At 43.6% G+C, this 16,902-nt stretch overlaps 1 protein-coding gene across 1 annotated transcript; it reads right to left on the minus strand.

Moving 5' to 3' along the window:
• Positions 1-37: 37 nt before the first annotated feature.
• Positions 38-15,445, minus strand: LOC134463014 (mast cell tryptase-like). Its single transcript, XM_063216271.1, has 5 exons — positions 15,316-15,445; positions 6,610-6,781; positions 5,735-6,009; positions 4,514-4,659; positions 38-337 (listed from the first exon to the last, which is right to left on the minus strand). Exons 1-5 carry the CDS (start codon positions 15,443-15,445, stop codon positions 38-40), a joined length of 1,023 nt encoding a protein of 340 aa, XP_063072341.1.
• Between the last annotated feature and the right edge of the window lie 1,457 nt (positions 15,446-16,902).

Here is a 16,902-nt window from a genome sequence, read left to right on the forward strand (position 1 = left end):
TACACAACACCCCAGTCTACATGTTCACACAGCTGCCCTAAGTACCATTAGCTGAGGAATCCTCTCCGGGTGCCCTTGAAAGTGGTTCCTCGTTTGGCAATGGCAGCGGCAACCAATGGCAGGTGTAGGAACGATCAGGGTCGATTCCGGACCGAAGGAATGTGACGAAGCCTGGTGATTGGTCAGTCACTTGCGTTCTAATCCACTCCTGGTAGCGGGACACTCTGGTGTAGACACCAGGAAGTTCAGGACGAGCGCAGCCGAAGCCCCAGCTGGTGATCCCCGATTGGATCCAGATACCGTTCTGTATGTTGACCATTGGTGCTCCAGAGTCACCCTGCAAACACAGAAGTAGGCTTATAAATATGTGGACAGCCTGCATTTTTTTTTTTTTTAAAGGAGCTGAAATAGGTGTTGAACTATCCTGGTTTCACTTGATTTAATTTGTACAGAGGGTCTGAAACTGCCAAATTGAAAAATGTTTAGTGGAGGGATTGATGAAAACTCCTTTGAAATTTGAAAACCGCATCCTACTTTATCCAATCGCAATGACTGTTAATAGCATTGAAACACAATTAGATGGTGGGAGGGTTAAACTCCGTTAATGCTCGATCAGTGTTGGCAACAACAACAAAAACAACAGCCCAAGTCGCTATTGGCTCGCTAAAATGTCACTAGAAGTCGCTAGATGACGTTACGTATGACATCACAGCGTCGTGCACGACACGCCGATCCCTAAAAATAAAAAAACGTGCCCACATGCCTTAATTCACAGTACAAATGGGCAGTGCTAGCTACTGTTTGGAGATCAGAGCTAATCTGCAGCCCTACTTAACTGTGGGAAACGCTGCTGACAGTGGCGCAGAGTTACAATTGAAAAACATTTTAAAAAGTTGCCAGATGCGCCAAAAAGTTGCTTAAGTCGCTAGATGAGATTTTTAGTCGCCAGGGACGTCAAAAAGTCGCTAAATCTAGTGATAAAGTCGTTAAATTGGCAACACTGTGCTCGATATGTGCGCCCCCCTTCCCTTGTCCCTCGTCTGTTGGCTGATTCGCCTGTTAAGCCTGTAGGCAGTGTTGCCAGATTGGGCTGCTTAGGATGGCCGTCTGCGGGTAAAAATGGATTTGGGAGAAGAAAAAAAAGCATCAATTTTTGGCCATAGAAATCAATAGAATTGGGGCGGGAGTTTGTGCTTCCAGGCGGGTTTTGAGCATTTTTGGGCTGGAAATCATCAGCCTCACCTGGCAACTCTGCCTGTAGGCCAACCCCCTCCCAGAACTAGCCTTTAGGGTCTAAAGTTTAGGCCAACCCCCTACCAGGTCTCCAGATCCAGACCACTCTGTTGGAATGAAATTAGAGGGGTTGCTAAAACCAGGCTAGTGTTGAGCTTCTTCAGCAGGACAAACCTGTGAGCTTCTTTTACTCTTGGCTGCATCAAGATTTGCGTATTTGTGGCAACTTACAGTACTCAACTGCCTTCGGCAATGGAATTTCACTTCGAAAGCCTTTTCCCTATAAAGTCCAAGTCGGCACCTTATTTTTAGGTTATATTACCTTGTGCTGAAATGGGATATTGAAAGGAGTAGGCCTACATGAAATAGTCTGTTACGAGAAAAAATATCTCTCATGTGGACCCCAGGAAGAGTAGCTGATATGTCTTATCAGCTAATGGGGATCCTAATAAAATATCAAAAATATCATATCATGCATCATCCAGAATCTTGATTACAAAATTGTAGCGCTCTTTGGGTAGGTTAGTTAACCAATCAGATTACGGTGTGTGTGGGTAGGTGCCTGATAATCACAGGGTATTTCAAAGTGAAGTGTCCTAACCTTGCTAAAATGATTAACGCCCATTTTTCGCGGAGTTCACCAAAGACTATCCCATAACTACCGGTAGTTCTAAGTGTGATTAATAATTGGATACACAGAGCGCAAATAGGCATTACTCGCCCTAGCAAGGCCAGGACACTTCACTTTGAGAGATACCCGTTGTGAACCGTATCGCACGAGATGCATCGTATTTCCACAAAATTGAATTAATCTATTTAATTAATCTAAACGGTTGTGGTGCCGTCACGATATAGCCCCGTTTTTCATGGTTGGGTCACACTTCCACGGCCAATGCATTTGAATGGGCTGTCCCACTTGTTGTTGATTTACGATTGATGGACCTGTCAAGCCTCCAGGTGATTTCTCGGACACCAGTGATGAGGAAGAAGCAGAGTGGTGTAGAGAAGTAGCCTAGAAATCTAGACGCCCCTAGCGACCGCAAATTGAATTTGCTCCCGGGGGCAGTCTAGCGGACCCCGGTCGTTTAGCGAGGCTGAAAGTTATCCGATGACAGGGCCAATCAAATCGCGAGGGGGGCCGGGCTACCTAGTAAACAGGAAACTTTCTAAGAAGAAACATGGTGGCCTCCGTGCTACGTACAGCACGAAAGTGTTTAATTAATTTAAAAAGCCTGGATGATAATACATTTCGTGGCTGACATGGATTGATGTAATAATACACCATGAACTTATCGGACACAAATAGATCACAACACATTACCATTTGATCATTCAATGTTTTAAACTAGCTCGGTAAGCTAATTTGAGCATTATACAGATCCAGATAGTCACACGCTATTATCAGACCACTACTGTAGGTGTAGAATGAAATTGCTGCCCCAATTTCTAATAAGACGCATGTCATTAAAAACGAGACATTTGGGAGCTTTGAAAGTCTTTGAGTAGCTTACTAAATAGATGGGAATGACACCTAGTCTACCGAGCTAGCGGCTAGCCAACCTGTCGTCAATTACACAGAGCTAGGTATCCAGCCGTGTATTAGTTATGGGTATACAGCTAGCTAGCTAACACCAAACATGCCATGTTGACAACAATCATAAATATAACCATTTAACAAGCCCCAAATTGCTCAACATTTCGCTGGTTGATCAAGGAGGGCCGTGTGGTTGAAAACGAGGCATTTTTGAACTGTGTAAGTGAAAACACAATTTATTAGGAAACTTGTTTGTGGCTGTGGTGATCACATGCATTCACTGCTACGACTCGGAGTTGCCGCTTCACCTATAAAGGGGCGTGTCGCGTGTAAGCTCTGAAAGACAGCTGTGACGTTACACAGAAGTGTGTGAGGATTGGTTGTTCCACCATCCTATTGCGTGACGTTGAGTGCCAAGACAACCGTTTATCCCGCCCACACTCTCTCCCAGCTCACCTAGACCCTTGTACAGCTTTTTGCTGTACGGGTCTGGCTCGCTAGGCTAGTAGAAAAGCGAACATTGCATTGGAAAACACACTGTCCAACTTAATTTGTTTTACTTCACAGTGTGATGGGACATACATGATAATGTATCCCTTCACTAATAATCTTTCCCTAATCAGTTTTCTGTCTGAATCAATCGTAAATCAACCACGAGTCGGACAGCCCATTCAAATGCATTGGCCGCGGAAGTGTGGCGCAACCACGGAAAACGGGGCTTTATCGTGATGGCACGACGAACATTATAGACTATAGATTGGTGATTGGTGGTCACGTGAAGATATAGCGTGTGATACAGTTGTCATTGCACACATGTGCAGCACATTTTTAAAAACCCCGGCTGCACACCCCTGGCTGCGCACTCTTCAACCTCTGATTGTTGGAAACCAGTGTTGCCAGATTGGGCTGTTTCCCGCCCATTTGGGCTGCTTAGGATGGTCTTGTGCGGGTAAAAATGGCATTTAGCAGAAAAACCTGTCCAATTTTTGCCATAGAAATCAATAGAATTGGACGGGATTTTGTGCTTTTAGGCGGGTTTTGAGCATTTTTTTGGGCTGGAAATCATCAGCGTCATCTGGCAACCCTGTTGGAAACTACTATCACTCAAAATAGGAGTTCACATGGTTGGCTGCTTAGCATCTTGCCCCTCTTTACAACATGAGTGTTTATAAATGTGAAACCCATGTATAGGTGTACAACTTCATTGGTCATTTGGATGATGTTGGGGAAGAAGTAGTTGATATTTGCTTTACTATTCCGTGAAAATTTGGAAAAAATGCCAACTACTACTGTGTTCAACTTTAGGTGTCGCGATAATTCATGTACAGCTTCCGAAATCCCATAATCAGAATTTATAGTAATGACAACTGTAATATTACCACCGCAAAATGTATTCTGGATTAAAGCGTTAGTGATTAAGCATTGTCTTTCTCCTAATGCACTTTGTATAGTATATACCGGTAGCTGAAATGACAATAATTCAAGTCGAGACAGCTTTTATTGTCACTTTCTTCATGTGCACAAGTTATACAAGGAAAATGAAATTAAGTTTCTCTCTCTGTACCATGCCAAGACATACACAGGACTGACATTTTACAGACTGACATAAAGTGCAAGACAGGACGGGTAACAGTGATGGACTTGTAACAATAGTGATTAATAATGAATACAAATGAACATTTAACATTGAACATTTAACATGTAGACTAAAAGGTAGGATAATAAAAAAAATAAGGTTTATCTTACGTGACAGGAGTCCTTTCCTCCGGCCTCTACACCAGCACAGATCATGTTGTCTGTGACCCTCATTACTCCGTTTTGGCATTTACACTGTCGATTACCCACCACGGGAACCTCAACCTCCCGAAGCCGCTGGGGGAGTGGGAGGTGGACTAAAACAGAGAAAAGAAGAGACTGCAGTCTGGACCACATTTCTCAAAAGCATCGCTGCTAATTAGTTACAAATTTAACCCCTTAGTGCAGAGCCTATATTATAACCTTACTGTCACCAAAATTGTAATGCCTATGTCTTAATTTGTTACTTAAGGCCCTCAGTAATGACATAGCAATGTTGTGATGATGTAGTGATTATTTTCAGCACAAATAGTGAATAGGCCCGCCGGCGACCCTATCTGCACTAAGAGGCTACGGTCATTTGTTGTCTATTTGAAATTATATCGCAATGAAGTACGTTGCCAACTTTGTTAGTAACAAAACTGTTGAGAAACACACCCCTGGCTCGCTACATGCATGTGATGCAAACAAGAGGAGCGTGCCTATGTCAGGGAAGAATAAGGATTTACCAAAACGGTTCCCCCAAATGTGTCATTTCAATCCACCCTAGTGTTAACATCCGAAACATTGAGTAGCATTAACTGTGAAAATGTTACACTGACCAAAGAATAAGATTAACACTGTTTTCGACTGGGACCAAATGTTGTCTGAAATGGAGATAAATTCAACTCTGTAGAGTTATATGGACAAATGGTATGTTTTACTGTGCAGACTTATCATTACACAACTGCTTGGTGACAGAAGCGGGTGACACTGATGTGCAATATGACACTGAAGGGGCAGCCGTTGCCTAATGGTTAGGGAGGTGGTCTTCAGATCAGAGGGTTGCAGGTTTGAATTCCACCCTTACCTCTCTCTACAAATCCATCCATCCAGCTGCAGTGCCATTGAGCAAGGTACCTAACCTCACACTTCTCCAGGGACTGTAATCAATGCCCTATAAAGGCTTTGGATAAAAACGTCACATAAGCAGTGGCAGAACAGTTGTACACAGGGCCCTAGGGCAAAACACCTGTTGGGCCCCCTATATGACCAAACAAGATCACAATTGGGCCCCCACCACCAATGCAAGAGTGCCCTGGGCCCAGGGGCAAATGCCCTGTTCGCCCTCCCTATAGCTCCGGCCCTGCACCTAAGTGTAATGTAAAGTAATTTTATAACAATGTAGCCTACCTCGCTCTCCAACAGCTCCCCATCCAACTACCCAGCTGTCCTCTCCGCTGTGGAACACGCTGTCCGTGCCAGCCAGGCAGACGGGCCGGACGGAGTCCGTGAAGGAAACTGGTGAGCTGAGCCTCAGTAGGGCGATGTCGTTGTCGTGATTGCTCCACTGATAGTGGGGATGCAGGACGACTCTGACCACTCTCCTGGACATCTCCTCGGTAGGGTTGGAAACCAGCTGGTCGTCGTGGCGACCCAGGTAGACGATCACACCTCTGGGGTTTGGCCTTTAAACATGATGGGATGACAAAGGGAAATGTGTTCAATAACATGATACGTGCAATTTGTAGGGAGGGATATGGAGAATTTATCATTTTGATGTCAACTCTACTCAGACAAGGCGATCCCTGTCCAAACGATTTTTATTTCTGTCCTTGTCCCTCATAACGTTTTCCACTCATTTACGAACACTTGTTCATTTTTATTTCATCGTTAGTTAATTACGTATTAAAGGGGTATGCCACTATTTTGGGGCTTAATACAGTTAAAATCGTTAGCTGGGGTTTATGAAGGTGGTTAAGTGTCTTATTTTTCATGTGAAGCGTTGTCTTGCTTTAAGACAAGTTAAAAGAGGGAGTATGCCGCTAAGCTAGTGAAAGTCAATGCATCCATGTAGCATTGCTACATGCTACACGGATCCATTGACTTTCACTAGCTTAGCGACATGCTCCCTCTTTTAACTAGTCTTAAAACAAGACAACGGCTGACATGAAAAATAAGACACTTTACCACCTTTATAAACCCCAGCCAACGATTTTAACTGTATTAAGCCCCAAAATAGTGGCATACCCCTTTAAATCTAAATCTAATCTATATATACACCATACCATGTGAAGCAGTGAGCAGCGGTCAGGATCCACTGGTTGTTGATGAGAGAGCCGGCACAGAAGTGGGTCCCATATCGCTGCAAACTAGCCTGCCAAGGCCACCTCCCCCGGGGGGCCAACTGACCCCCCACCACCCTCTTTACTCTCTTCAGGGAGCTTGGTCGACCGCACACTGGACGAGAATGGAAAGAAATAAAAGTACGTTTTTGGTACAGTTTTTCGAAAAAACTTTATGAACACTTTGTAAATGTTGAACTAATAATCAAGAAAACATGTACAAATGTTTGTAAATGAGTAATACATTCTAGTAACACATTAGACACAGCATAGCCATCGCAGCAGTCCTAGAAGTTTGTCCTCCAAAGGACAAAAGATATTAAACCACTGGATATAGAAGTGTCTGGCTGGTTCTTACGCATTTACAAACATTTGTAAGTATTCTGTTCTTAATTACCTCATTAAATATTGTTAGTGTTTATAGTGATTTGAAAGGCGCCTATAAATAAAATGCATTTTAATTACTATTATAATAGTGCTATTGAACATTGTGTTTTGACATCTGAATTTTATTGTATCTGTTACTGTAACTCGTGAACTATACATGCGGTAGAGAACAAACCAAGTATAACGCCCTATGGAGAGTAGCATGTTGTCAGTGACAATACAAACACTTTCGACTTATGGGAACAGTTTTGAAAAATGTGGACTGTACATTCATAACCAGAAATGTCTACACTGTAAAATATTGCAGTAAAAACATAAACACAGTTAAACGTAAAAAAGTAAGTTGGCCTGCTGCCTTAAGTTTGTAAGTTAACTCAACTTGAGAAAGTCTTGAGTTGAGTTAAGCCTCAAGTTGAGTGAACTTGCTCAATTAATGCAGCAGGGCAACTTACTTATCTATGTTTAATTGGCTTGCAATGTTTTACAGTGTAGCTATTGACTTTGTGTTTGTGAGATTAGACACCATTCAGGTGTTCTACTGAAAATATGCTTAGAAATGGGGGAAAATACACTCACCATCCAGTTGGCTGTATGACCCTAGGGGAAGAGAGGTTGGTAAAGGGTCAAAGTGAATAATGACTGACTTGAATAATGATCTTAATAGCCTACCTACGGCAATTACTAATACTGTTGCTGCTACTACAACTGCTGTTGTTGCTGCTACTACTAGGCTACTACTACTACTACTACTACTACTACTACTACTACTACTACTACTACTAAAAACAACAACAATAACAACAACAAGGGTAACAGCCAAAAATGATTTAAAAAAAATGTGTTCAAGAGACTACCAAAGAAATAAACTTACCTGTAACTGAAAGACAGGTGATGAGAATCAAAGAAAACCAATCTGCTCCAGTCATTCTCCTTCCCCTTTAGTGGCCTAACATCCTCATCTCTCCTCATATATATAGGCCACACATGTCATGGGCTGTCATAGGTAAGCGGCTTGGGCGTCAGACTTGTATCCCAAAGGTTGCCGGTTCGACTACGACTCGCCAGGTTGGTGGGAGGAGTAATTAACCAGTGCTCTCCCCCATTCTCCTCCATGACTGAGGTAGGCATGCTCCTTAGGGGCGCCGCTGGGTGATGCCCCCTTGCACGGGTGAGGCATAAATGCAACTTTGTTGTGTGCAGTGTGCAGCCAGTGAACACTTGTATGCTGTGGCGTGCTGTGTCATAATGACATTGGGAGTAGGAGTTTCCCAGGTGGGCTTTCACATAAACTTGATCTGTCACCTCAAGCCCTCCTTTACTGTATATGTCACAACATCCTAAACCCCCCACCACCCCACCCCCAGACCGAAACCAAAACCAAAGACGAAAACACAGACTTAAAAGGCAAAACAAAAACACAGACTTACAAGACAAAAGAAATACACAGTCTTAAAAGGACTGGATGGGTATTCCAGAGAGCAGGTTTATTCTGTGGGAATGTCAATTCTGATCAAGCACTAAATCTGCCAACATAAGTGACCTGTGGCCATGTTTAGATATCCTTTGTTGCAGTTCCGTCATTTAGATGGTTCACAATTCACTCTGGGTTAACCTAGAGTTCGTCACTAAACCATATTTTTGGAATAGAATATGCACTGCTTCTTCTTCAACACTAAATCCAGATTTTCCCTGACAGTTATTTTGTGAAAGTGAAAGCCCAAGTGGGAAACTCCAACTCCCATTGTCATTGTGACACAGCACTCCACACAACGAAATTACATTTATGCCTCACCCGTGCAAGGGGGCAGCCCCCAATTGCGCAGTGCGACAGGACTGTACTATGCTCAGGGTGCCTCAGTCATGGAGGAGGACAGGGAGAGCATTGGTTAGTTACTCCTCCCACCAATCTGGCAGGTCAGGAGTCGAACCGGCAACCTTTGGGCTACAAGTCTGACGCCCTAACCACTAACCCATGTTTTGAATCCATAGGGCTTTGGATAAGGCATCAGCCAAGTGTGATTCAGTGCAGTGCTCTTTCTAATTTACAGATTGACCAAGAAAATATGGTAACACTTTATTTTAGGGATATATCTATCACCACTAATACATACAATGTGCCTGTATAAGTAACTTGTAAGGCATGTACAAAGCAAAATCAAACATTTGTTAGGCATGTATTCGCAAATGTCTTGTTCATGCACAATAAGGGATTTATTACCAATTTAACCTTAGTAAGGACCTAGTAGGCCTTAGCGTTTGCTTAGTACATGCCTTACAAGTTACTTATGCAGGCATTAACATTGTATGTATTAGTGCTTATAGATGTATCCCTAAAATAAATGTTACCGAAAATATTGAGAGACAAGGTGAGCTATTATGCACTACAGTACAAATACTACTACTGCTACTACCTCCAATAAAAATAACACACAATATTCCACCTTCACAAAGCTGGTTGAGTTGACCAAGGTATAGATGTTTCATTAGGCGAGTTGTGTTCAGACACTCCAGACCTGTCAGGAATTCACTGACTGAGGTGGTTGAGTTGACTAATTCAGATGTTAAACTAGCACGGCCGATTAAACATCTGCCTTGGCCTACTCAACCAGGTTGACTGGTATCCCCATGCTCTGGAAAATGTGACCAACAAGATAGGTCACAAGTAGGTCCAGGAGCATAGGCTCTGGTAGTGCCGATTCTAAGCTCAACAATACCTTACACTAGCCTGGGGAGTACCCATGCTGCCTTGCGCGTTCTTGTGATTTGCAGCCAGACTAACCTTACACATGGGAATCTGCAAATATCTGATGAATGTATGGCCTTTTTTGAATGTTTTCACTTCTTTACAATAGAAAAATGGAAAAATCAGCTCTGAAATATTCTCTTGCTCATAGAAAATGTTAGCCCTGTTAAAGAAAACATGTTAGCTTTTAGATAAACCCATGGTGTTTTATTGAGTAGCTTCTTCATCCACTTGCACATTCTGCAATGAAAATGAAAATCACAAAAAAAAAACATCTTGGATGGTGATTGTTTCAGTTTCGCTCCCAGAAACATGTGACTCTGGGTTTGCAATCCAGTCACAAATGTGCTGGAGGACACATTAACATGTTGCCACAGCTTGCTTTGATGTGCCACCTTGAATGAGAAGCAGCACTACCCGAGCAATGTCTGTGTGTGATAAAAATGCAAATGCTTGCATGATGTTTGTGACCAAAACATCGGCCAGAAAGGATGGGAGCACAGAAACGGACGTCTTTATGTCAATGCGTCTGCCCACTGCAGGTGGGGAGGCCATGGTCCAATGGTTAGAGTTGAACTTCAGTTCAGAGGGTTGCAGGTTTGAATCCCACACTATTACCTCTCCCCACTTTGGTTCATGGCTGAGGGGCCCTTGAGCAAGGCACCTGACCCGAGAACTGTAACCTATTCCCTGTACAGGGTCAGCCCTTTGGTCCCACAGGCCAATGGTCCCACAGGCCTTTGGTCCCACATCACAAAGACTTTTAAAAAATATTTTTTAGACTAATTCCTCCCACAGAGGTAAGTATCTTGTTGTATTACATTGTTGGTGTTTACTGACTTAGGTAGGCCTACTTCGGTAGGACTTAGGACTTTTGGTATGATTCCACTGCGGTTATGGTAGAGGTTTTGGTAAGTCCACCTCTACTATCATGGGAAGAGCATGGTTAGAGGTCATTACATTGTGGTTATGAGGAAATATCTGGATATTGTTGGTGTTTACTGACATAGGTTTAGGCATGATTCCAATGAGGTTGTGTTTTAGGGAAAGGTTTTGGTTGGGACCATTGAGCCCCCCCCCCCCCCACACACACACACACACACACACACAAAAGTCTTTGTGATGTGGGACCATTGGACTGTGGGACCAGGGCCGTGGGAACATAGACAGCCCCCCCGTACTTAGAATGACTAAGTTGCGTTGGATAAAAGTGTCAGAAGTGTAATGTAAAAAAAAGGTATCGGGGCGGAGGCGTACTGGCCCTTGGTCGTCCCACCATACAAGATACAGTGAGTCTGGCCGGTACCCTTTTTTTTTTTTTTGCGTGTTTTGCAGATGGATGGATTGACACCAAATCTGGTGTGCTAACATTTTTGTATAATGGATACGTGATCTGAGTACATTTTGGATGCCAACTGACAAGATGGTGGACTTTTTTATTATTTTATTGAGAGAGGAGACAGGAAGCTTATGTGGGAGAGAGACTGGGGAGGATGGAGAAACGACTTCGGGCCAGAATCGAACCCTAGTCTCCGGCGTGGCAGTCAGTGCCCTTAGCCATTTCAACCACAGCCAGAGCCGGGTGGATAAATTTGCCCCACATCTAGTGTCTCAATACCGCCCCTCAAAGGCAAAGTGTAGTAACCACATATTTTGCCAAGACAGAGTTTAGACTAAAAATGGTTTTCATAACTTTATCCTGTGACAAAGCCTTATGCTCCTTTGTCCCGTTGTAGAGATATTGCTTTGTAAAATTTGCTGTAACTACAATGTCTTATCTAATGTCAATACTTTAAAAACCTTTTTCTCAGTTTCAATGTTGGCGTAGTTGCTGCACTTTGCCTTTGTAGGGCAGCATACTCCATAATAGGCACATGAACTGAGTTTGGAGACCTACTTATGGGGCATCTAAGGCACGCTCTCTACTTCCTGGTTGATGGGGCAATAAGTTTCCAAAAATTGAATGGAAGTGAACGAGGCGAGTTGTGGTGGATTTGTGGTGCATAGGTGGAGGTCCAAGGTTTGGATTGGTGTCGAAAAACCACTCATTTCAAGCCCAGTAATTATTTTTTGACTCCCCATGCCCCATGAACCAGGAAGTAGAGGGCGTGACTTAGGTGCCCCATTCAACAGTTTATAAGATGTCAGACCAGACGTAGAGTTAGACTAGACCAGTGATCCTCAAACTGTGGGCCGGGGACCACTGCTGGGCCCTGAAGGCCTTCCAAGTGGGCCTTGAAATAATTTTTTAATAAAAATCAAAATAATATTTGTGTTTGTGTTGCTGTTGGGTTTTATTGCTTTTTGGGTCAAAGGTGGGCCCCCCGAACATTTGTGAAAATGTCAAGTGGGCCCCAAGTTGGGAAAGTTTGGGAATCCCTGGACTAGAACATAACACTAGAGGTGGCATCACCTCCTGATTCACGGCAATCCTGCCAGCCATTATTTAGAGGTAGACCTGAGCAATGTGAATTTTTTTTTAAAAGATTTTTTTTTTGCCTTTTTTTTTTGATAGGACAGTGTGAGAGGTGGACAGGAAGTGAATTGGGAGAGAGATGGGGAGGGGTTGGCAAAGGACCCGGGCCGGCCTTGGATTTGCACTGACTGAAGAGCACAGGTCTATGTACAGAAGATGGAGGCTGCGCTTGCAGTTTTCCAGCACTGTCGCAAATTGCTGTGTCATCTCTATATAGTGGTCTAATTTTCTACCTCTGGAGATGAGGTGTTTCACCAGTCTTTACCCCGCAACGTTAAATCTCTTCCAACTCTGTCAGTGCCATATTGTGCTGTTGGAATAAATGTGTGTGCATTCATGTTTTTTCACCGCTCATTTAGCTTGCATCAGTCATTTTCATGCCAAATCACTCCAAAGATGCCTCTATCATAGTCCCATAGACCCAGTCGGCACCTCTGGGCACGCCCATGAAACTGCTTGTTTGCCCCAACGTTGACTCCACCCGCTGTATGTAGTGCCTAATCAATATGTCTAATGCAGGGCTGGTGAACCTTTTTCATTCGAGGGGCCACTTCAAATTCTTCCAAGGGCCGTAAAAGTCCACAGAGGGCCGTACTATGAACACAAACCAAGATTTCCCCCTGCACTTCAGTCCTATATTGAAGGCAGCCACCTTTAAAACAGACCCCACCTCTCTAGGTCCCCTGAATATAACCTAATTGTATTGAAAATGTATTTTCCAAGATTCCTTTACAAAATATTTCATATTTCATGTGAAGCTGCATAACATTAAAATTATGTTGGGGGCCGGATAAAGCAGCCTCGAGCGCTGGAGACATAGGTTCCCCCCCTGGTCTAATGGCTGGCAGTGATTGGCACCGCATGACCAGCGGGTGGAGCATTCGGAGGGGCGGGCCAGAGGTGCCGAGTCGACTGGGAGTGCATTCCAATATGCAACCTTGCGTCCTCCACTTGGGCTTGTGGCCTCGCCCCACCTCCTGGTCCCTCCTCTGTGGAAAAAACAAAATAAGTTTCCCCGCTGTCAGCCTAGCCAAAACAATTTTTGGGGGACTATTGTTCATTCACCATCCAATTTGCAAATGAGAAAATGGCTTTACAATTCAACTTTTGCGAGATATTGAAATATAATGCTGTTGTCAGTGATGTCATCATGACATATTACTTCCTGGTGCGAGGCCACAAGCACAAGTGGAGGAGGCAAGGTCGCAAATTGGGATGCACCCTGGGTCTGCATTCATTTTCAGGGGGTGTCGCTGTCGTGTGCGCCCTCTGTTGCATTTGCTGCCCATGACACATTTTAGACGAGGGCAAGGAAGTAATTAAACGTGATGCTGTGAATATATCTGTTTATAAAACCCATGTGTTAAAATTCGGTTTGGGCCAATATTTGCCTGCTTCTCTTTCTACTTTCACATGTTTAAAATAAACTATCGAGCAGAGCTACAAAACTATTACCCATGATGCAGCAAGCTATGGATACGTACATGATACACTGGGGGTTAGAGTTTGGGTAATAAGGCCTTGCCATTAAAGCCCCAGCCCATTCACATTTAGGCCTACCTCCAAATTAGATTTAAAGGAGTTTTATTTGTCAAATACACAGAAATATAACATGTGAAATCAGAGTTATAGCTGTAGTGTGTGTGTGTGTGTTTGTGTGTGTGCGTGTGTGTGTGCGTGTGTGGGTTGAGTGGTGTGTGTGTGTGTGTGCGTGTGTGTGTGTGTAGGTTGGGGTGGAGTGGGTTGAGTGGTGTGTGTGTGTGTGTGTGTTTCGGCAGACTGATAATTGATGTTGCCCCAGCTAATAATGAGCATGATCAAGTATCATCAAAAGAGTTTAGCTGTGGGAAACTGGACTTGGCAATTGGACTCGACCAACACTTCAACTCTTTTCTCTCTAGTTTATAGTGAAGACCAGGGGCCTATACTAAGAAGCTGGTTCAGGAGTAAACCAGATTAAGTTAAGAGGCAAATCACCTAATAGAAGAGCCTGGAAAGGGCGGGGCTTAGTTCCCATTGGGGGGTATTAGTCTATTTTATTTTTCAATATGAAGGGGGGTGTTGGCAGGCTTATGATTAGGTCAAGGGGGCATTGGGAGGCTTATCATGAGGTCAAGGGGGGCGTTCAAAAAGGTTGAGAACCACTGTATTGGATGATTTACATCTTAACTTCACCTGGTTTACTTCTGCACCAGCTTCTTACCCCTCTGGATGAATGAGGAGGATCTTCATAGACGATGACAAAGTGTAAGTGTTCATAGCAACGCCAGGGGCCAGGCCAGAGCAGAGTATCAACATACCACATTCCTGGCATTCTTTAGAACTCCGACATGTCATGACAACCTACCAACAAGAGAACGCGGTCATCCCAACAGAACACCCCCTGCCTCCACTGCAGACAACATTCCAACACAGTGTTAAGACCCCCATGCTCTTTAGGACCAGTTGTATTGTTCAAACAGCCCACCATCGCCACATGATACATAGGCTGACAAATCCCTTGTTCAGAGGAAATCTGGTCCTGTTGCTGTCTTTGACAAAAAAATAAATAAATAAATAAACAACAGCATTGTTTTAGATTGCGGATGTGAATGATAAAACAGATGACTGGAATCTGTAGCATAGGTGTGTTCATCATGTATCTACACCACACCACACCATTACACACATAGGTGTGCACAGATAGGGACGAGGTGGTTACCAAATCACCTGCTCCTTTGCCCTACTGAACAAAAATGCCCTTTTAGTCACAATGTACTGTGTTCCGTGTTGAAGTGATCATCTACAAATGCTTGACAATCAGAAGCATGTGACAATAATTGCTCGATATAATATACAGCTGCTACAGCCTAGTAAGGCAGACGTTTCACATGGCCCTTGCCTCCCCCTCAAGCTGTTTCCCCAAAAAATGTCTGTGAACGCCACTGGTTTCACTTTCCCAGCTGCAAGGGACCGCAGTGATTGATTTTGGTGAGAGGTATGCATGTGTGGTGAGAAGTGGGGTGCGTGAGGCACACCCTGAGTGTGTGAATATGCAGCCTACTGATCTTCTTCACAAAGGGGATTGCAGTACGATGCAGTACGTCACCATCGCTAGGATGCTGGATGCGCCCCATGCTCAGGGTCCCCGTTTGGTTGGAGTCCCCACAAGGCATCTCTAGCCCCATTTGCATTATCGAGTAACTAGTAGACATGGCTGGATTGGCCATATGGCATACAGGGCATTTGGATATCTTTTGGCCTCTTCCAGAGATAAGATATTAATAAAGCATTTTGGCTGCTGGGGTCAAAATAGCTCTGATTAGATGATTTAGTCACTTCCGCACAGTGGAAATGAGACTCTCGATTGTTTTGGTACATTTCTCAAATCAGAACTAGAATTAAAACATTTTCTTGTTCAAATGCCACATCACTGCATCACTTGCGAAGGTCAAAAGGTCAGTTTCTCTGCTTTGAGCACATTGCAAATGCTTTTGTCAACCCATGCAAATTATTATGAACAATCTCTGTTTTTGTGTAAATTATCTATTGCTTTTGTCATATTAATCAAAATGCTTCCTCATTGAATATAGACTATGACAAAGAAAAACCCATTTTGGCCCTATAGCTGAATGTCAGTGCTGCTCCATAAGCATACTGTAGGCCCCACTCTGAGCATATACTGTGGGCCCCACTTGTTGACACCAGACCCTCATACCCTCCTCATGAAGTCTGTGCAGCTCAGACTTATTTTGCTTTGCAGTTCTATATTTCCCCCACATAGGCCTGCAAGACAAATAGAAAGAGGTGGTAGAGGGCACATTTTGACATCAACAGGAGATGGCTAGGCTTATCCATTTTGCAATGATAATGCCTATCAATAAAATGACCATACTCTACGGCAGGGGTGGGGAACCTGTCTCGTGGGCCGTTTGCGGCCCTTTAGGCCATCTTATCCAGCCCCCGATCTAATTTTAATGTTATGCAGCTTCACATAAAATATGACATGTTTTATAAAGAAATCTTAGAAATTACATCTGCAATACAATTATGTTTCAGGGGACCCAGAGAAGGTGGGGTCTGTTGTAAAGGTGGCCACAGTCAATATAGCCTAAAGAGCAGTAGGGGGAAATCCTGGTTTGTGTTCATAGTACGGCCCTCGGACGACATTTTTTACTGCCCTTGGAAGAATTTGAAGAGGCCTTTCGAATGTAGAAGGTTCCCCACCCCTGCTCTATAGCTATCTAGTCTTTGATCAATCTCATCTGCCGTATTTATTCATAAACGCTAATTTACAACATTCTTCTGCAAGGGGCCGCACACATTGAAAGCTTCTTATTTAACAGGTGCAGCTTTTCAGGGTACTTCAGTAATCAGACACCAAAAAAATCAAGTGGTGAATTGTAAAGAAGCAGTGTCATCCTCTTTCTTCCATCTGACAAATGATAATTTGTCATCAAGTCACATTTGACATCGGAAAGACCCTCTGAAGTCCTATGACTAATCAATTTGAGTATAGCTTATCCATACAAAATGACTAAACATTCTGATGGCTCAGGCACGTTCAGACAACTTGCTTTTGAGAGATGAACTAATGATTTATCAAGAGACTGGCTTTTGCAGGTTAAGGCACACAGCTCTTGAGAAATTG

This window comes from Engraulis encrasicolus, chromosome 14 (genome assembly GCF_034702125.1).
Source record: "Engraulis encrasicolus isolate BLACKSEA-1 chromosome 14, IST_EnEncr_1.0, whole genome shotgun sequence".
NCBI classification, from domain to species: domain Eukaryota; kingdom Metazoa; phylum Chordata; class Actinopteri; order Clupeiformes; family Engraulidae; genus Engraulis; species Engraulis encrasicolus.

Bases quoted from the DNA above. Each gene is read 5' to 3' on its own strand.
- LOC134463014 (XM_063216271.1), bottom strand. From the start codon at position 15,445: ATGCAAATGGGGCTAGAGATGCCTTGTGGGGACTCCAACCAAACGGGG. The intron at 6,010-6,609 runs GTATGGTGTATA...TCATGTTTAAAG, and splicing joins GCTGCTCACTGCTTCACATG to GCCAAACCCCAGAGGTGTGA. The intron at 338-4,513 runs GTAAGATAAACC...CTGTGTTTGCAG, and splicing joins GAGGAAAGGACTCCTGTCAC to GGTGACTCTGGAGCACCAAT.